This window comes from Lonchura striata, chromosome 1 (assembly GCF_046129695.1).
Source record: "Lonchura striata isolate bLonStr1 chromosome 1, bLonStr1.mat, whole genome shotgun sequence".
Taxonomy (NCBI): domain Eukaryota; kingdom Metazoa; phylum Chordata; class Aves; order Passeriformes; family Estrildidae; genus Lonchura; species Lonchura striata.
Window position 1 is genome coordinate 142,146,438 of NC_134603.1, and position 22,624 is coordinate 142,169,061.

Consider the following 22,624-nt stretch of genomic DNA (forward strand, 5'->3'; position numbering starts at 1 on the left):
ACACAAAATATTGGCAAGGTCACTTGTTTGCAGCTGTGCTCAATAGCTTTAGCAAGCTCCCAAGGACTGCAAAGATCGTCTCAGGAAAGGAGGCTCTGACATGGCCACCATTCCTGCAGATGTTTCTGGCTTATCACAGTCTTTGTGCCTTATGCTAAATAAACCACTTAAAAATATGTTTTTGGTGTTTAAACATTTGTAACAATTGATCATCAGAAAACATCCAATAGGCCTCTGATGAAGAGCCAAAGAGATCACACATGAAACTTGATTTTTGCAGCACATCACTCACTGCCTTCTGTAGTGCTGCAAGTAGCTCTACTGAAAAATAAAACCACCTGTAGGAATAAATTTGCTCTGTTAAAGCTGACCAGAATAAAAGGGTTTTTTTGCCTTCTGGCTTTGCACAGACAGTTGTTTTCCAAAACAGTGTATCGATCTTCAGCAATACTGGTACTGTGTGCCAGGGGCCTGCCTGTCCTCTGGTGATGCAGAGGATCACAGAACAGTTGCTGCTCTGCAGCAGAATTACTCAATTCCCCAGGAGGATGTGAGCTGCCATTCAGAGACCCAAAGCAGCACCTGTTCCAGCAGCACGTTAGTTCCAGCCAACAGAGCTGTGTGATCTCGGGGAGCCACCTGCAAAAGCCCACACAAAAATGCTCCCCAGAAACCTTCCAGCCTCATAAACCTCTCACAGGCCCCCGAAGGCCATAAATTGTGCAGGGTCTCTCACAACTGTTTCAAAACATTTAATGTTTTCCTTCTGCTCTGTGGTTTCACTGCCCACAGTGGGATCTCTGCACCCACCTGATATTGAGCCTGGAAGAGTTTTGCTCCATATGCCAAAACTTGCTGTGGAATGGAGCTAAATTGTCTTTGCTGATGCCTGTCTAGATAAGACATTGAACCCACTTCCTTATAATATGATTTATTTTAAATTAGACAGGGAAAAAAAAAAGCAATTGAAGTAAGCATTTGAATCAGATTTTCAGTTTCTAATGCCAGGCTTTAAGATATTGGTGGAACAGTTTAATGGCTCTGAACTGCAGAACTTGAGTGTGGGACAAGTACATTATTTCTCTCCATAAACATAAAAATGTTGTTTAAATACCAGCACCCCAAACAAAGTGAACCAGCTTGTAATGAAAATGCTTCATCCAGAGTAAATACTGAATGAGTTACTGAAAACAAAACTGATTGAAAATGAAAAGTTCACTTGTGGAGGAAAGAAAGTGTAGGAATGTGAACAAACCCAGCTGGGCCATGAAAAGAAAACTGAAAAACAGAATGGCAATGCAAAACTGAAAGTGCCTGAAAGACCACCTGAAAAAGATTTTGTTGCACAGAAACTGGGAATGACCCACTTGTTTCTGCTGCCAAACATCTATCAAATGAAGAACATTGATATTTGAGCCAGAGCTACATCATACAGACATAAACCCAAGCACTCTCAATGATTTTAGCTGGTTTGGTCCCTTCTCAATATTGAACTATATTTAGAAGCATTTATGAACTCAAAGAAAAAGAAAGACATGAAGGTTGGTGTATACACCCCAAAGCTGTCAACCTCAAGCTCATCTCCCACCATTCCTCAGTGAGATGAGCAATCTCCTGTGAGTGCCCTGGGTGTAAACAGCCTGCACCTCAGGGAGGAGGTGCCACACAGGAACTGGGCACTGACCCAGGCACTTCTGTCGTGGGCAGGAACAGGCTCAGAAGAAAACAACCTTGGGCTGTGCTGAGAGAGGAGCCATCAGGAAAGACATTTTTGAAGGATCAGCATTTAGTTATTTTATTTAATACCTTTTATTAACAAAGTAGGAGAATCCTAATGAAATCTGTGGATCTGACCAAATTAATTGGTTTAATAAGGGAGATTGGAATACCATGCTGAGACCTAGATGACTGTGGGTTCAAACATTAGAAACAGATTAAACTTGACTGCACCAACTGTTCATCACACACCTGGAGACTCAGCAGAGCTCCCAGGGATTTTTGCAGGGGCAGCCAGCCTCTCCTTGAGCACCAGCTCAGGGCACTCACACCTAACGTGGTGAACAAGAGACAAAAAAATAAAATCATGTGAACCCTTGTACTGTCTCCAAACTTGGCCAAGACTGCAAGCCATCCTTGCAGCTAGTTGGGCAGTGAAAGAGATGTTCTGCTCTTCCTAGCTTGCCACCATCTCCAGAATCCTTCCCCCTCTGCTGCAGCTGGCCCAGAGCTCAGTGAAAGGAGAGATCTGTGTGCTCCTTGCTCCTGCTCCTTGAGGGTTGAAGTATCATAATGCAACAAGCTGAACTTCACATCAATTATTTGAACATGAAACCTGTACCAGATTTCACTAGCAAAGCAATTCATGTGGCACAAAAATATTCTGTTTCCAGCAGTGAGTCATGTTTTTCTTATTTGGGCACTGATGGAGCCTGAGATGGAAGTGCTGAGTCAGAGTGAGAGGCTCGGTGCACTTGTACCTCTCCCCTTCCCTGGACACACATCCCCCCAGAGGAAGAGGATTCCACTCTGTCTCCATGGGTGCACTTCAGTAAACTCTGATGCTCACCACTGGGTAAAAAGAAAAAAAAAAATTAGGTTTCTCTTAATTTCTAACACCTTTTGAAAGTTTCTTATACAATGAATGACTAAAAGGGATTTTTCTGGAAAGGACTTCTAGATGCAGAGAAGAGGAGGGTACAGATAGAAAGACAACAAAAAATACTGCTTAGCACAGCACACCTGAGAGTACCAAACCACTGTTACATTGTCATGGCTATTTCTGAAAGTACATGACAATCTTGCTCTGTTTGAAATCCCTGAAAACACGTCCAGACCTGCTTATCTTCATTAATTTTCTTACAATGTCTATAAAACATCAATCAATAACCAATGCTACAGATAAGAAACTCTGTGAGGGAGGAAAAAACTAAAGCAAACCATGTGATCTTTGTGTTTCAAAGAAAGCAATCATTGTGGCCACCTGTGGCTAGTCAGTTTACACCTATTAATTTCTATTTGGCATTAGATGCTGCTGTTCTTTGCAGAGACTGAGATTTTTTACAAATGACAATGAGGAAATTTTTCTGCTTTCTGCCTGAGCAGCCAACCCCCACTGCAGTCAACAGAAGCCCAGGGAGCACAGTGAGCCTGCACTTGGTGAGGGTCTTGGTGAGGGGATGGTGCCATGTCTTATGCCACACAGGAAAGGTGGAAAAGCTCCTCACTGACTTTAACCTGAAATGGGGAACCAAATACACTTTCCTTTTAATTTCCTTCTAAAATATTATTTTCCTTTTAATCCCTTGCAAGTATTTTAAAAATACATGCTAAAAATTGTATATATATAAAATATGTATAAAATATATATATTTAAAATACATTTTACAAATTGTATATATATATGTATATATATATAATACCGTTCTAGTTATCTTGCCTGCACTCTTAATAAATATTCAGCTCTAGAAATATTTTTTCAATTTCTTCAAGTCTTCTCATGCTTTTATTGCCTTGGTTTGGGACCTTATGCAAAATGCAATTTGGTGGATGAGTTCAGACCAGTCTATTCCAACTTATATTGTAATTGTATACAGTACTTAAGATCTTTCTCTATAAGTAAGTAAATAAAACTATTCTTTGTATTTCCTCTCTCTCATTTTAGATTTTCTGTCAGACTCACTCTTCATCCCATAATTATTTATAATCTATCAGTGGAATCTACTGGAATCCAGGTAAGGTTCTTGTAATGAGATTTCTTGACTTCTTGTTTGATTGCTGTAATCAGCACGAGGAACAGGACTTTTAATGGTACACACAAAATTTTCTTGTGAGTTAGAAGAGATGAGACACATTGCTTCATAATTCACTTAATTTTCCCTTCTCATCATATCCTCCCTTAAACTTGCCCCGTGCTCTGGCTGTTGGCCAGCAGGCAACAACCAGGTGCCAGAAGGGGCTGGTTGTCACATGTCACATCACGAGTGTCTGTCCTGCAGAGGCTTGAAATTAGAATACTATTAGCTGCCACAGAAATTCCCACAAGATCTAATTTTAATTGTTTTCAGGATTTGCTGGAACAGCCTCCTGGGCCCCCGCTGCAGGGCTCCCCTCTGCAGGCAGCTCTGGCTGGAGGCAGCACCAGTCTCTGCCCAGCTGCCCCGTGCCAGCTGAAGAGCAGAGCGAGCCCAGCCTGGGCAGCCACAGCCAGGGAAAGGCACGGGCTGGGCTGGGCTGGGCTCACCTGGCAGCTGGCAACCCCAGAGGCACGGGGACCTGGGCCCCTCCTGAATCAATCTTGCTCTTGAGACACATCTCCCTTTGAGGCTGTGAAACTGTTTCCAATATACTTTATTAATATTCCACCAGTTGAGTTATGGAGCAGCTCAAAGTTCTCCCACCCAGTTACAGTTCTGGCCATTAATGCAGCAGGTTATTAAAGAGGAGGGAGGGAGCTGCATTTGCCACACTGCTTTATTTCTCAGAAGCTTGGTGTTTAGAAATAAACTAATCACTTCCACTTGACAGCAAGCAAAACACTACCTGCTCTGTTGTCTGAGTCTTCAGAAGCATTTGGATACATTTAGATGTTTATTAGAATAGGGTTTGCCTGTTCAGAGCAGGATGCTGGGTGACCTGTTTGCCTGTTCAGAGCAGGATGCTGAGCTGATTCTCATGTATCAAATCTAACAGTGATGTAAAGGGCAGAAAACTTGAAAGGTGAAACGGTGAATGATGAGAGACTTGGAGACTTGAAATGATATATTTCATTATAATGCCTTTTCTTTTACTGAAGACTCCTGTTGCCAAACACTGAAGGTTCAATCGATTTCCAGACTTAGCATGATTAAAGTTCTACCATCTATTCTCCATGGAAAAGTACTACTGTGGCATTATGGCAAAGAAAGGATGCTGCAATCAGATACTGCACAGAGAACTGAACAATGGTTCCAAGTTAACTTCATACGTGCACCTCTCCCTTGCCTCAGGGAGAACTTCTCAGTTCCCTATTCTCTACTATGAATCTTTCTGAAAGGAGTTACTCACATTCAGAGATCCTGCATGCATTGGGGATTTTTGTTGAGTTTTTCTCAAAGCTTTGTCTCTCTCTGCTTACACTTTTTTTTTTTTCCTGTCTTAATTTTTTCAGCCTATTGTTTTTGAAAATCACTGCCACATTTCAGAGACTCTGAAAAGATATCGAGTAACAAACCCCTAAATTTTCTTTCTAATGAGAATGAATCCTAAAAAACTTCATGAGCTGGAAAGCTTTAAAACAGAGAATGCTCCCCTATGCCTCATATCAACCATATCTCCTAGAACAAAACCTTATTCAGTGCTGAGTAAACAATAATGTACTTCCCCTCTTAAATCTAACCTGTTTATTTATCATCTTACTTTTCTTGGACACAACTGCAAAAGTGAAATTATTTTTCACAGCTGACAGTGGGAATGCAGAGCCCAGGAGTCAGAGAGCCCCAGAGACCTGACAGTCTTCTTGAACTGTCTGAAAAACACCTGAAAAAACGCAATTCATCTGAACAATGCAGAGAGAAGGCAGAAAAAAGGATAAGCTTAATTGGTTCTGACTATTAAAGTCAGTTCTCAAGTTTTCTCTAGAGAGGTGTACTAGAGCAACCACTATTAGTGTACCCAGATCCCTTTTAAAAGGGCTAGTTTGATCAAATGCTACAATAATTTAAGAATATGACACTGTTAGGAGATCTGCATATGATACTTGACAGTAAAAACCATCAAATGTCTGTCAGTGACACCAAATGAGTAATTTGGTTGCTATCAGCAGGAGCCAAAGGGAGCAGTGTGGCATCAAATGTGGCTTCAGGATAGAGTTTGCTGAGCACCAACTCAAACCCAGATCCTATTTATTACCACAAAATGAACACAAGACAAAAGCTCAAAAGATGAAGAGTTCCTACCATAGAGGTGTGGGAACAGTTAATTACCAAGTGATGGCTGAAATGAGTTTGGTGTCAGCAAACCCCCTCGTGCTGCCCAGGATGCTCAGTGTTTCCAAATCCAAACCCTTGGCTGCAAGGAGGAGCTTTTGTTGAGCAGCGTTCCAGAGTGGCCAAACCTCACCCAGGGCTCCCATCCCACGGGAGGAACTGCAGCACTTCCCCTGCACCCTCTGCCTGCATGTGCAGCTTTCAGATCCTCTAAGGCCTGCAGGTTTCTCATTTTTTTCAATCTCTCACCTTACATAAGCACTTCATTTATCAGAAAGAAAGGGGAGAAAATCCATTCTGTGTTGAAATTGACTGCCACCTGCATTGCTTCCTAATGTAAGCAAATCCCTGTGGAAAGGTTTACCACCAGACTTTTCTGTTGGACCAGTAAATCATTCTCAGAAATATAATTTCAACCTTACAAGTGGTGTTAACCAGCAGGAGTGGCACATTTTTTTAAAAAAGAGATTCCAACAATGCTACAATTAATCTAATTTCCTGGAAGCACTTGTGTGACCTCTGCGTATTTCAGGGTTCAGATCAGCCATACATATATTAGCAATACAATAATAACAGCCACTGCATTTTAATAAAATTAATTAGAATGTACTGTCCAACATGACATTAACACACAAATTTAGAAGTGTTACAGAGACTTAATCCTTTTATAATCTTGTGTGTGATTGTGTGTGCATATCTGTATAATGACACTGGAAACGCTGCTCTTGAAAGACATGAGGCTATTAACCTGCACAGACAGTGCAGTTGTGTCCTGGAGTGCTGGTATCCCATCCATTTATCAGCCCAGCTGTCTCACAAGGTAAAAATAAAATGGTGCTTTCAGTTTAACAGGCTGCAATCAACTTAAGGAGCAGGGCTGGGCTCTGCTATACTGGGCTTGGGAGTCTAAAAGGTGAATTAGCAGAGTAGCACATAAAACAGCATGAACCCCCTAAATTCTACCCTAGAAACTTTGTCTCCAAATATTCATAAAAGAGATTAAAAATAAGTGAGCTTTCAAACAGTCTGTACCATTTCTCTATTTTATAGTTCACTGCAATTTCTTTTAATTACCTTGCAATTTAAATCAGTTGAATCCTAGAGCCGGTTCCCCTTAAAAATGTCTTCTTGCAAACTTTGATTAGCTCCAGAGAAAAGAGAGCAGATGACTTTAAATGACACAGAGGTGGATTTATTGGCAAGTGTGTCAGGTCTGCACTTAGCAAGGAATTGGCAGATAGCAGAATATGGCTGGACAGGATTCAAACTCCAAGGACTTGGAGCTGAAGAAGGATTTATTTGAATAGCAAAGTATAGGAGTGTATTTGCTGCAGTTAAAATTATTAAAGAAGCTTTTAACTAAAACATGAAGAAATTAAACTTCCTGTGAAAGGCAAGCAACTGCACTACTTCAAAGGTATTGTCATTTATTTCTTTCCTCCCTCACTGTGTCATTTACTGCTCCTAGCAATAGGAAGGTATATGGATCTCCTTGATCAGGTGATGTTCAAAAGCCAGATTAAACCTGAATCTGCACAAAATTACTGAGCATTCAGGAAATAAAATGCTTTATTTTTATCTTAGATCAACTGTAGCAAAAAAAAAAGTAGTCTATTCACTGCATGTGAAAAATAGGGAGCCTGTAGTCCCAGAAAAAGCAAAATCAAAGGAGCGTGAGCTGCCTCACATGGACAGACAAGAGGCTTGGCCACAGTCTGAAGCAACAAAGCCAGGGGGTTGTGCTGAGAGAAGTGCACACTACTGAAAAACTGCCAGCTGAAACTAGAACTTTATTTGGGGTTGTGGGGACGTTTTTTTGTCTCAAATGTCATGTTTTCTTAAAAAAAATTAAAAAATTTGCTTGTGCCAGTGCTTGAAGTGTCAGCTGACACACTGAAGACTTGTTTACACTCATGACCCTCACACTGGCAATGGACCAGTGGGAACTGCAACAGAAGTGGCTTCTAAAAAGCAAAAACCAGTGCTGTGCTCCTGGGCTGGTGCTAAGCCCTGATTTGGGCAGGAGGCTGGCCCGGCATCCACTGGAACCCATTTTCCTGAAACATTCTGCGAAGGAGTGTTCAGAGCTACTCAGGCCTAGACCTTTGGATGACGAAAAAGAGGGGCAGAGCGAGGTGAGGCAAGATTTCAGCCAGTGTCTCTGAACTGCTGCTTTATGCCATCACATCTGTGTGAGACACCTTCATGGAACTTCTCCAAATTCATTGTTCAATTCTAACATGACATTCTAGTCTTTTACAATGACACATAAATACCCCATATCACATTCAGCAGCTGCTTTTTCTTATAGCAACACTGTACTTTTTTACCCTACTTCTTATCAGTGTTGCATCCACAGAAAACTCAGTGAACCATTTTCCTACTTTTTTAAGCAGAGATGCAGCTTTTGATTTCATTTTTCTGGACCAAAGCTAAAAGATGTGTTCCTCAGAAAGCTGAACAACCACATTGCACATCTGGCAGCAGCTGGCCTCAGCAGCCAGCACGTGGCTCACTAACTGCCAGCATGCAACTCAGACACCAAAAGAAGAGGACATGGGCAAAGGAATCTGTGCCATTTGGAAAAGCTCGTGCCTAAGGAAGCTGAGGGTGCTCCAGACTGAGGCACCTCCATGGAATCAGGGTCTGGAATGACGTAACAAAGGGGGTGGAATGGAGAAGTTGAAGGCTCCAGGACACTTCCACCTAAGCCAGTCATACGGAACTTGAACTTACATTCAAAACATTGTGCCAACCTCCATCATGATTCCTTCCCTCCCACATTTCCTTCCCTTTCCTCCACTGAAATCGACTCTAAAGCCCCTAGAAAGTGCTTGAGTATCTTCATGGCTTGGACTACAGTCTGGACTGGCATAAGAGCAGAAATATTTAGCAGAAAAATTCTAGTCAAAGAGAATGCATGAACATTTTTTAATTCTTATTTCCCTTGGCCAAGCTAAGTTACTCTAGATAAGAAGAAACTGTACCCATCAGTAGAAGATCTCTCATCTATAAATATCATCTACAGCAGTCTAAGTGTGCAGAGCAATTCTCATATGGAACACTTTGCTCACATATCTCTTTCCTATAGAACTTGCTTTTTCTGGTTTCATCTGTTATTCTAGATTAAAAAGGGAGGTTTCTGCAAAGTAACTTCAGAATGATGTTTCTGGGTTTGTCAGCAGCAAAAATCATAATTCATCCCATCATTTCTAATGCTCACACAGAACAGTCAATAAAATTAAAAAAAAAAAAAAGAGAGAAAGCTTCCTTTCTACTCAACAGCATCAGCAGTATCATATTTTACACCAACTCTGGTACTACCACATTCAAAAAATTGCCTAACAAAGCACAAATACAGAAGTATGCTATTGCCATTTTTCAATTTTCTTGAAGGTTTGTCAATAAGGTATTAGAAATTCACCCAAGTGTGAAAACTAAGTTATTTTTACACTGAAATTTCTCGTTTCTGAGAACTTGAGAACTGAAGAATGGTCAGCCTCATGGATTCATATACTGAACCCCAAACCTTGCATGTTTTACCACATTGTGCATATAGATGTATATATATATATATATATATATATATATATATATATATATATATATATATATTTAATGTCACCAAGACTTTTGAGTCCATGGAACATGTCTACTTCTTTAGAAAAAAGGAGACACATTTTTCACTGAAACTTTCTTGCAGACTCAGGTCTTCTTCAGTATTCCTCAGCAATAAAAATTATGGTAATTTAATAAAAAGTGGAGAAAATCCTGCAATGTGACAGATCAGCTATAAAGTGTACACTGAAATGAAGACAACCTTGAAGCCATTAGACTTTTCTTCATGAGACCAGATTTTTTCTGTGTCATACTCGGCACGCAGAGATTTTCATTTTTCAGAGCTATACGGAATTTGACAAGTAAACCTACTACAGTTAATAGCATTTTAATCTTTATGCATAACAACTCCAAACCTACATTGCACATGTTTGATAATAGTAACTGACAGCTGAATTTGAAGTATACATTTCATTCCAAAATAGGTGCACATGTAGGTGGATGTGTTGTAGAAATACAATGTACTACACAGCTAAGCCTAGAAAAGCTGGTGATCCTCAAACATCAACATCATCTGCACGAAATGGGCAGAAATCTGCTCCTTTAAATACCTGTTCATCCTTCTTATGACACATTCTTTGAAGAGCTCAGTGAATAGTAGATAAAATAAGTATCTAATGAGGTATGACAGAAACTCCAATTGAGCTAAAAAGCAGCAAGCTGAATTCTAATAAATAAATGAAGCAAAACATCTACTGCCAGCAACTATGTCAAGTTAGACATAGGAAACTGCAGCTCTGCAGCTGGAGAAGGGCAATACTCTGCAAGCCAGAAAAGTGATGGAACTTCTCCAGCTTTGGTTATTTATGGTGTGATGATGAAGGAACAGCTTTCCATGCGAGGAACAGCTTTAAAGTTGAATAGTGAAGCTGAAAGAGAGACCTAATGAAAAATCAGAGGGGAACAAAACTACAGCTACAAAAACAATGACATTTGGTTTAACAATTTAAAAACATAATTTGTGTGCAAAACCAGATGTTAACTTGTCTAGCATCAAGGTAAACAGCAAATTGTATTTATAACAACCCTTCTGCTGGACAGCAAACACACACTACTAAATGTTGCAGTATGTAAGGCTCACTTCAGACCTCCAAATCTTATCAAAATGAAGACAAATTCCAAAAAAAACACATTTTAAACAAAGGACACATCTGTATTTAATGGAAAGCTATTTTCAAAAAATCCCAACCTTTCATAATCTACCATAATTGTAATAGCCTGAAACATAAGAATGCTTTCAGGCTCATAAAAAGAAGGCTTCTAATTTTAAACATTTATGAGGACACTGAGAAGTGCCTTAGAACCATGCTTTAAAGCATGTTTTCAGGTTTTAAACCACTGAAAGCTGAGACCCCTTTACCCATTTGGCCTGGAGAAAGGGAGAGAAGTACAAAATTATGATGAGAAGACTGCACATGAAAATTTCTACTAAAGAAAATGCAAGTGACTCCCTCATTCCAGCCCCTTCCTCCCATCACCACTGCAGCTCCCCCCTTCAGGGAAAATGCACCTCTTGCCTGATGACCACCCACAAACAAATCATATCTATGGCTCTGATGCACCACTGTTTTTAACAAATATCTTTTGAAAATAATTTTAAAGGGCCACTCTGCCATGGCTGCTGCTGTTCCTGAACAGAAGGGACTCTGTCTCAGTACTGAATTTATGTCAGCTCATTTTAAACTATACCTTGGGATGGGTGATTTAATGTTCATTGTAAAAAAAGATCATGATCAAAACTTTTAAATGGTTTTTCCCAACTCATGAATTTGCTGGGAATGAACTTCCCTTTGACATACTGTAACTATGGGAAGGAGGGATTGTTCTCACATTTCTGTTTCATGGAAAACACCCTGCTGTTTGATTTTTAAAGGACTAAGTTGCAGGGGCAAAAAAATACTGCTAAATGTAACACATTCTACTAAGTTAAATACAGCCTCAGTCTGATATGAAACACTGACTAAAAATAGCTGTTCCTGACCAAATATGCCAGTGAAAATAAATATGAATATATTGTAACATTATAAATAATGTATAATATACCATTATGTATATCATTAAGTAACATTACAAGATGAGTGTGTCAAGAATAAGAACAATATACTACTTTTAAGGTCATTCAGCATAAAACCCCCAAAGAAACAGCCACAAATCTGAATTTATAGCAACAGATAGGAGGAAGAAAGTTTTGAAAATCCACGGGAAAATACAGTTCTGTGGGCATTTTCTTTTTGTCTTTTGTTAGTCTTGATTCCTACCTTACAGTTCCACTTCAGGGCAAAGCTTCATACAACAAGAAACTGCATTCAAAACTACTAGGTCATCAAAATTGCCTTTACTGTTTAAAAACAAAACACGTACACAAAATATTGCAACAGCTTGTGAAAAACCACTTAGAAAGATCAACACTTTTAGACTTCTGTTCATGTTTCCATTACCATAATTTTTGCAAAACAGTGAGAGGCAACCCAGGCCATTTTAGGAATGACTCTTTTATCACTGCAATCCCTCAATTGCAGCTGACCACAAGAAGGAATGAATAGAGTAGTACTGTAGGGACAGTACTGGTGTATTTTTCAGCTTGCCCTCTGGCATGCTCTGACTTCTGTTGGAAAGTGATGTGGTGATTTCTTAGACTTGCCTCCATTATTGCTCCCAAAATAATTCAGATGAACACAAGGCTTTAAGCAGTTTAAACATCAATTTCAAATTGGATTCAATGGTTTCAATGACCTTTTCATCAAAACCAACCTCCAGAACTCCACCCTCTTACAGCCTGCCAGGACCTGCCCCCTTGGAGATGTGCTGGGCTCCATCTTAATGGGTAGCAACTCGTCTTTAACCCAAAAAGCTACAGGCATATAAATATATGTGAAGTTTTGACTTCTAAAATACAAATATCTTTGCTGTTACCAGGACAGAACTGAACACCAAAAATACCTGCAAGCAATGAGCATGTTTGAAGACACTGAAATCAGGAAAACAAGAATTAGAAGTTCTTAAATTATAGACTACAAAGCTCCTGAGTGCTGGCTGCATGTCTGCACATTTACATGATCCAGAGAACTGCATGGAAATATGCATTTACCACAAAATCTGGGAGCATAGTCAGACCTGACTTCCAGTCAGGTCTGTAATTTCATTTAAGACTGATATTACTTCATATAAATTTATTTATTTCTGTGTGTACAATATAATTTAACTCACAAACATATTTCACTGAGGTTAATCATTAGTATTGAGTATTTGCTGTTATAAAGTTCCTTAAGCATGAATTTTAAGTACAAGGACTCATAATCAGCTTCCATGCACCCATCTGGAATGATACAGAATAAACAGATTTTCTAGTCACCAAAGTAAAGGTTAATATGGCTTTAAAATAATCCCCAACAAGCCCAACTAATAAACCTTTTAAGTGATACATCTGTTGAGTTAGTTTAGCAAGACACTGAAAGAACAATTTGGTAAGGTAGTTAAGGTTTTTCATAGCATTGTAGAGTTAAGCTTCAATATTCACCATTATCAGAAAGTTCAGTAATTCCTTGTTTTGATACCAAAGTAAAAATTGTCCATAAAGTGGAAGGGTCTTCACAATTATGATGACTCTGCCAATGATTACAAAGATCCTCTTTTCTTCCAAATAACTGTTTGCATAAAATGCAGTTATAGCCTGCCTTAGACCAAAATTCTACTTTTTTCCTTGGTGTGCTAAACCCCACATTTTGCATCTCCTTAGAGGCTTCACTACTTCCTGTCTGGGTTGGTTCACTTTTAGGTACAATATTGACATTATTTTGATGGTGGAAGTACATCTGTCTCTTTGGTTTTGGAACATTATACAGCTCCTCCTGATGGGCACTGCACTTTGCTAAATGTCTTCTCTCATTGTGCTGTTTCCACATGTGGGTTGAATGCTCGACCAGCTTCCCCTTTGTTCCTCTGCTTCCTTGCAAAACCCCTTCCTTCACTCTTCCCTGAATCTCTTCTCCATGACAGCACAGTAAGTGAAACTTCATTTCACCAAAAGACTCTGCAATAAACTGGCACCGACCACATTTGACCTGTAATTTCACTCCTCCTGGGTTATGGAACAGGTCCTCAAAACTGCACTTATTTCCCCTGTTAAAAAAAGAAGATACAAACTATTTAAGTATTAGCCAGGCAGTGAAGAGGGATGGCAGTTTCTGTTCTTACAAGTTCCAAGAAGAGATGACAGTCATGAAACACATTTAATTTAAAACAGGCATTGTTTCTACATTGTTTTCTAATTCATTTGGAAGAGAAAAAAAAAAAAAAAAGAAACAAAATAAATAATAGTAAGGCTGATTAAGGAAAAAACTGAAACCAAATGACACTTCTGAGTTTAAGAATTGCCTCCAAAATTAGCTTTGGTAGAAATAACCTTTTAACAACACCAGTCATTAATAAAAGGCTGATAACTTTTGTTCCTGATTCAGGGAGGTCAATCCAAACACTTCTAGTGCTGTGCTAGAAAAGTGAAAATAACCTGTAATGTACAAGTAAGAGAAACCCACTTGTTTACAGTGAGTAATCTAAGTCAACCTAAGACAAAACCACCTCCCTTTCCAAGATGGAAACAATGATATTTCACAGTTTCTTGCCTTTTTTTTCTGCAAGTTGGTAACATGGTTTAGAAAAGTTTAAAAACCTAATTGGCAATTGGATTAAATACCTAATTGGCAATCTCCCTGACTTAGGACAGCTCTGTAGTATAAAGGATACACAGGCTGGTTAACACAATCAAAACGACATCTCAGACATCTTCTCATAATATGTACAAGAAGGACATCATAACACTATGTATTTATACATATTAGACAGATTACCCAATAAAACAGATAAACTGAATGATTCACTGTATGACAGCTATTAAAAGTAGTGGTAAAAGTTTCTGACTGATGCTCCAGAGAGTGGAACTAGGAAAAGTAAAACAAGGTGAATGGAACTGCAGCGAGGAGCTACACTGAAGCCCGAGTGTTCTTCAGTGAAAACAAATGCACTAGAACAAACAAAAAAGGCAACATTTATACTGTATCAAGAGATTTCACCTCAAAATCACAATACAGAGGTGAAAGTATGTTCTATCCATCTTAATACAGAGCATGTTAACTTTTCTACTTGGCTGAGCGATTGCAAAAGCAGCAGTAAACTCAAGACAGATTAGCTCCCAGCACTCCCTAAAAGGAAGTGGGATAATGATATTTAACAAGGAAAACAAATGACAAGCTAATACTGAAATATGCATTGTTTTTTGCTTACTGCAATTGGTTCCCTTATCTTCTAGGGAAAACTCCCTAGAGAAAAATGTGGGTGGGACAGAAGAAAGAGTACTAGCTACCAGAAACCAACTGACTCAAATATGGCAGTATATTGGGTGTTACTAGAATATATGCAAAATTATTTTGGATATTCAAGTGTCAATAATGATTTATAGTCAATAAATCAGCTAAAATATACTGGTTCGTCTAACGGATTGACTAGATTCAAATGGAATATCTAAACTATTAGGAATCCCACTAGATGAAAAAACACAACAATTTTCATAGTGGTAACGTTTATTAATTTCCACTGACAACTTGAAATCCAGTTTTCATAAGCATTTAATTAGTGAAAACTCTCACCTCTCTGTAGCTTCTTCTGCCTCTTTTATATTCCTGTCTCTTTTCTTTAAAGTATCTTGGACTTGTTGCTCACTAGTGTAGGGCTCTGTGCTGATTACAACCCTGTGGACTTCTCTGAGGTGGCCAAAGTACACTTTTGCATGGCCAAAAACTTTAGCACAGAATTCACAGCACACCAGCTTTTTGGATTTGCCTTCATTGTGATGAAGCTTCATATGGGTGCTCAGGCTCCCAGAATGGATATATGCCTTCCTGCAGATCCTGCAGCTGTAGGGCCGCCTGCTCGTGTGCGTGTTCATGTGGTCCTGGAGATGGTGCTTGAACTGGAACGCGTGGTTACAAACATGACATCTGTGCAGCGGCTTAGGGGCGGCTGAACACGTATTTCTGCTTAGATCACTTGACTCAGCTGATGTAGCATCACTGTGCTTGGAACCTACACATTTATTGGTGAGTGAACCATTTAAAAATAAGTCTTGCTCACGAGACGGCGTCTCTACAATTGCTGCAGGAGTCAGCGGTGCAAACGCCTGCACAACTACCACTGGCTTTGGTCTGATACTGCGGTATTTTTTTACTGCTTCTGCTTTATTGTCTTCAGGTGTCTCAATATCAGCCTTTGCCCTCTCTCTTCCTTCTCTAAACTTATTAATGATGCATCTCCTTCTCTTGGCCTGAAAAGCCAATAAATCTTCCGGGGCTCTTTTTTTCCTGCCTCTTCTTTTAGAGGTTGTGCTGCTCAATTTTTTAAGACTGTCTACATCATCCACTTTGCTGGATGGAGAGAAGGTATTTTCTTGAATGGTTTGTCTGGGGACTTGTGTAAATGATACACCAAATTGCTTATCAAAGGCTTTGGGTTTCATCAAAGATGGTATCTTTTCACATTCAGATTTTAGTGAATGACCAGGTATGTCCATAACATTAATATTCTGCTTAGATTTACAGAACACTGCATTTTTTGTTCTGGAGTAAGGCAAAATAGGGAGTTTTCCTTTTGGTGCTGATGGAGTCATCTGAACTGTACTGCCAAAAACAGTTGGTGACAAGACAGCAACAGGATTTGCAGAATTTGTGGGTTTTTCCTTTACTTTCTCAGATGTCAGGAGTAACTCTCTTGTAGTTTCTGATGCTGTCTTCACAGAGTGTAGACTTAGTTTCATGGGATTAGTTGTACTTGCTGGCTTGGATAGAGAGTCTTCAACTACAGATGGTCCAGAAATATTATTGCTAGCAATTTCAGTTTTCTTCATTAAAAGAGATCTAGATTCCACACAATTGCTTTTATTTACTAATGGGGCAACCCCAATTTCAGCTGATTCACAGTCTGCTATCATCCCTTGCCCAGCTGAATCTGAACTAGAATGAGCTTCAGGACAGTCTTCAGATAGAGTAGTCATGGGGGAAGTCTGTGATGAGATCAGTGCTTTGGTAGGAATCGTCTCACGTGCACTCAAACCAGAGATTTGTGCTGGTTTTTTGTCACTCAGCAACTTATTTCTTACAGATTGGTACCTGGGGATGGGCAGCTTTAGGTTTTCAGAGGGAGCCACAGTTGACTGCTGAACTTGCTGTGTTAGGGCAGGCGCAACACAAGGTACAGCCAACAGGGAAAACGTGCCCTTGTGAGCAGCCACCTGCATGACAGCATAGTTCTGAGCTGGCACCACCAGGGGCTTAGAACCTGAAGCTGAAATTGGTGCCATTGGCTCAGGCAAAGATGACTGAAGGCAAGAAACCACTCCAGATGTTAAAAATTTTGGTACCATTTTTGGAGCAATGGTCCTAAACTGACTTTTCTTCTGAAAACTCTGTATTATATCCGAAGGGGATTTCTGTTTATCTGTAAGAATAACATAACACAGATGTAATATGACACATAGTATTTTTTAAATTACTTTCTCAAAAATAAAACTGCTTAAAAAGGATACTATTACACACAAGTTTATTAAAAATATTTATGCATTTAAATGACCACCAAATTAAATCTAGAATTGCAGAAGTTTCATAGCTAAAAGCATTGTCTGAAGCAACATGCCTGAAACCAGATTTGCAAAAAAAACTTCTCTTAATCAAATCTTAATTGGATGTTTCATTCTAGATTAGAAACTACATGACATTTCAGAACAAATACACCCATAAGCCTCTTCAGCTCTGGAAAAGCTGCGAGAGCATGCTGGCAATATTCTGCTGGAAAAACAGGGACAGGATTTAAGCTCCACGACACAGAACTTTTCTGAGCACCAGCTCTGATCATATATCTCAAACAGAATGATGCAGAATATCTTTTAGACATTCTCTACTATTTAGAATTTGTGGGTTTTATTAGATACAGACCAAAGTTTGCCTGATGAAGTCTTAGAAAAATTACTGCTACAAAACATGGAAATAATGTATAATAAAATCATAGAGGAGTTGAAAAAATTTGTGAAATATTAACTACTGTTAAATACCCAATCAAAAAAATTTCTCAGGTGCCACTAATGCACAACAGAACTGCTGCAGTAAATTAAAAACTTTCTTGAAAGATGCAATTTATCAAGGTTATATAACAATGTCTTCCTGTTTCTATTGGTGTTCATAAAAGTTAAAACTGTTTTTAGTAAAGAATGTGAGGATAATTCACACAAACAAAAGGAAAATTATGAAATTAATATGATATAATATGCATTAGGCAGCAAAGACATCTGCTGATCTTTCAGACTCTACAGAAAATGAGCAATTGTACCACTACCATTTCATCTATCAGTCTCATTACCCACTCTCAAATTCAATTATTGATGCTTCCAGTTCTCAAAATCTGGGAATAGGTTTCCTGGAAAAATGGAATTGCAACCACTGAAAATTAAGCTACAAAAATTCCAGGCAGAAAGGCAATTTGGACATAAGCAAAAATCATTTCAGAGTGGAATCACATTTAAATTGAATATGTGAAAATAAATGCTGCAACCTTGAAATATTGTAGTACGAGAATTCCATAGGGAAGTTTCCATTCCTTGCCATTTTAAAGACTTGTATTACAAATGCATTTATAGGCAATTCTGGACTTAAAAAGGTACCTGTGAATTAATACCAATACTGGAAACTCCAGTAAATTTATCTTAATCCTGGTTGTTCTTCTCAGATATCACACACTTTGCAACAAGCACTGCAAGCTACAGACCCATCATGTTTCATGACCAAAGCTCCTGGACTGATACATATGCATATTCATGGTGTGCACATGTGCAGTAAAGCCACTGCCTTCAGGACATGCTGGATTCACTGAGCAATCACATATAAACCATGCAGTCCATATTTCCTAGATCTGATGCTTTTCAAAACTCTTTGATCAGCAGATTCATAGAGCAATAACTATGCAGGGCATAAGCCTTTGATCCTTTTATTGCTATCTATTGCATCAAACCCCAAGTCCATTATGCACTTTCTTTATATTCCAGTTAAGTAAAACTACTGGGCACCACCATAACTTTCTTTCTGCTCAATGTCCGTAGAGATGTTCTGAATTTCTTGACATTCTGTGCAGACTGGGGGTACTGTACACCTGGAAGTCCTTCATAAATAGAGATCCCTGCACATAGGGATAAACCCAGGCTTATACAACCTGGAAAAAGCAGAAACATGATATGTATAAAACTGTTTCCCTACAGCACTTTTAATTCTCAATTATTATTTTTTTAATCTAGTCACTAAATAGATAGAAATCTTTATATTTTCAGCTACTAAGATTTCTGTTAGGTGATGATTTGTTTCCCACAAGGTATATTCCTGTTGTTTTTGAGTAAACAATTAAAGTACTTCTGAGAAGAAGAATAAAATTATGTAAATTTCATTCACTGATTTGCATAAAACTTTTAGGAATGCCAACATTTAAGCAGACTACTACTCCTGATATTTCAAGTTACAAGGCATCCACTCTTCAACCAGTCGTAACAGGAAAAAGTGGAAATTTGCTTCAACTTAGCGTGGTGGCCATGTCACCTCTACAAATGGCAGCCATAAAAACAAGGTTAACTTGAAGTTAGGAGGAAATATTTGTAGAAATAATGTATGTCCTTAGCTTTATAAAGAACCATATGTTTCTCAAATGCACTGACTTGCCTAATGCAAAATTAAGCAGTAAAATCACTTTTCTATAAAGAATCACCACATATTTTCTCAGCATTCCACAGGAGAGTGTTGCTCTAAAAGCCAAGAGCTTCATCAATATCAAACACAAGATGCACTTTGAAACAGGGTCTGTTTAGATCAATACCCTTCTTAAACAGGTAACACAATACTAAGAATTGATATAACTGTTTGAGAAGGGATTTTTATACAAACACTTTTTCCAACTAGTGTAATTTTATCCTGAATTTTCCATACAAGCTATGTTTGATGCCAACCTTCAGTACCAATTTTTTTTGTCCCCCTCCTTTTTCACAAGTTTACATTAGACATTTCAGTGCACAAATATTCATTGCAGAGCTTCTGGTAAGCAAAGGAATACTCGTCTCTGCATTTCCCTCCAACACAGCTACTATAGTTAAGCTGCTTAGCCAGTGCCTAAATATAGAGAAGGGCTAGATGCAGACCAGCTGCCTGATGATGCTCCAGGTTCTGTTAACATATTGCCTGCAGACTGGGAAAGCTAATTGGAAGAACGGGTGGAAGACTACTTATCATCTTGGTTCAGGAGAAAGCAGCCAGTCAATTCACAGGCTGGAGGTTTTACTGACCCCACCCAGAGCATGCAAGTATCATCAGTGACCAAAATTCTGTTTTCCATTTACAGTTGGTGAAAAGTTTCCACAACTTCCTTTGCATACAGCCAAGAGCTATAGTAATTCATGTCTTCACCACACTGAAGGACATATACTCTGGCTGGCTAGTTTGTGCAAAAGCAGCTTGGAAACCCCATATGCATCTCTCAGGAGCATTCCACTTCTTCCAAATTATTTCTGTCTCTGATTCAAAGGACTCATTTTGACTTGTCATCTCTGACCTCAGAAAAAGCCTTTGTGCCTATGTGATGCCATGAAGTCTCTCACCTAAGACAGGGAAGTTTCAATTAAGGGAGGCTCTGCAATGGCACTTATAAGGATGGCCCTTCGTTTTAGACAACGTTTGTTCTACAAGTAAATCTACAAATCCTTCACTGGAAGGCAACAATTTTTATAGTTTCTTTAGAATTTTCATTAATAACAAAGGAAATAAATGAAAACATTAGATTTAATATCTGAAGGATGTAAAGTTCATTTTTAACTGCTGTGTCCTCAGTCTTTCAGATAAGTGTGGATTTGGGGCAACAGGTAGACACTTTAAAATAATTACACAAAAGGCTAAACCAAATGCAATTCAACCTACTTACTTTAACAGTCTCTGTTAAAGATAAATGGTTACCATCCTAGGACCTGCAAGTATCAAATCCCTCAGATACTTGCAGGATGTTATAAGCTTTCATCCCTTCTAAGTAACCTTAAAATTGTGTAGAAGTGGACAGTGACACACCAACACGAAAATGAATTAATGCATTAAATTAAACTAAATTAAATAGATCCTTGCTGGGAAGAGTCCTCTGGAAGAAATGGAGTTTCCGTGGGTTACTGTTTTTTCATGGCTCCCCTGCCTTCCCAAGTCATCCAAATCTGATCTACCTCAGCCTAGTCTTCCTTATTTTTGTACTTCCTTTAGTCTGTTCCATATGTAAAGCACATAACATTTCTGAATTCAGATGCCACAGAAAGTATCAGAAGAAATTTAGTTTTCAGTACTATCTTGTCTATTTTGAAAACAACCACCAAATAGCCACCACAGAAACCACTGAGTAATAGTGTTCATTTTAAAAATAATCCTCGTAGGTCCACCTCAGTAGTGCAAGTATGTATTTCATATGTATTTCATCTGAAATGACACATGAGAGAAAATAACACCAAAAAAGAATAATCTTGTTTTGAAGAAAAAGATAGAATAGAGATGAAGATTAATGAGTATTCAATGAATATTAATACTGTTGAGTCTTTTGCTGACTTTAAAAGGAAGAGTATCTTTTCTGTGGGAAAGAGAAAAAAATGCACAACGGTCTAACACAACATTATATCTTTTTCTGCCAATGATAATTAATCATTCATTTTGCCAAATCTCCATACACACTAAATACCTGTGGATACTGTCTTTCCAGCACAAGTTTCTTGCTTTTGCTGACCCAGCATACTTTGTTGGACACAATGTTTCTCTGCAGGATTAGCATGCAAAAAAACACCACCTGCAAAAGTGCTTCAGTTATAAATAGATCTCAGAACAAAAAAAATAAAAAAAAAAAACAGAACAACCAAACTCCCAAAACCAACAAAACCCAGAAAAAGAAAATATAAAATGGCAAATAAAACATGAACTTCCAGCTAATGCATTAAGAAAATTATGGCTTTTTGCTCCTTGCCATTTTTCTCTCCTCAAAATACACTTTAAAATCTAATACATTCCATGCCAAATGCAAGGTGATAGCTTAATAATTGAGTAAAGCTGGTTAATGTGGCAAACAGATGGGATGATTTAGCTTCAGTGTCATGGCAGACACTCAACAGCAGCAAAACAAAATGCTTCAAAAAAATGAAGAGTCAGTATCATTATTGAGGAGTTTTAACACAGGGGCTACATTCTAGACTCATTTACACTTTCCATAATTCCATGTAAATAAACTGCAGATATTATAGAAAATGGAATTTGGACTTCTTTATTCAAAACCAGTTTTGCCACACACCTGTACAAAGTAAGATTAGTAATAAAGCCTACAAAGCATGAGTTTCCAGCTCTGTACAGCAATTAATTTGCAGTTGTTTCTACCTTCGCTAATAATAGCTACCTAGGTGGAATGTTCTGTTCTGGGTATTTGCATCAGAAAATCTTCTAAAATTAATTTCAACAGAAAATACCAGCCATTCTCAGTATGTCTGCATAAAAAAAATTATAAATAAATAAATATATCTAGCAACAGCTGTGCATCAGGGGAAGACCTTCATACATGGCACAGCAATGTCTCTTTGATCTGTGAAAAGCTACCCAAATTAGGCAAAGCTGTAGACTCTGAGCATGTGCTCAGTAGATACCTCAAGCAGCTAACTTTTCCAATGATTACATTCTATTGAATGTGCTCCTGCTTCAGGCTGGGCCGGATTTTCCCTGAACTATGGCTTTAGGTCCAAGCACCCAAACTGGAAAAAGGAAATGGCCTCTCCTTATCTCTGAACTGCAGAGCTGACAGTGTGGAAGAGAAACTGGAGAATATACAGGGGAAGCAGAAAAAGGACAAGATTAGAAATGAGACTTGAAAACTGTCCAGGCCAAAGAGTCAGGGTGGGATATGGGAATTAAATGCAGGCTTCAAACAGGTAACCAACACAACACATAAGGTAGAAAGGAGAA

General features: G+C 38.7%; 1 protein-coding gene across 5 annotated transcripts in view; it reads right to left on the bottom strand.

The window, feature by feature from the left end:
- Positions 1-12,555: 12,555 nt before the first annotated feature.
- Positions 12,556-22,624, bottom strand: part of ZNF438 (zinc finger protein 438) — a 51,487-nt gene continuing 41,418 nt past the window's right edge. For 3 of the 5 annotated variants that reach the window (XM_021542989.2, XM_021542987.2, XM_021542988.2), the window contains 3 exons: positions 21,363-21,467; positions 15,224-17,066; positions 12,556-13,700 (listed from right to left, as the gene is read on the bottom strand). In XM_021542989.2, coding sequence (XP_021398664.2) covers positions 13,088-13,700; positions 15,224-17,066; positions 21,363-21,414 — 2,508 coding nt within the window. In that variant the 5' untranslated portion in view covers positions 21,415-21,467 and the 3' untranslated portion in view covers positions 12,556-13,087. The remainder of the gene's footprint in view (positions 13,701-15,223; positions 17,067-21,362; positions 21,468-22,624) is intronic. The other 2 variants (XM_021542992.2, XM_021542991.2) reach the window with 1 other exon arrangement.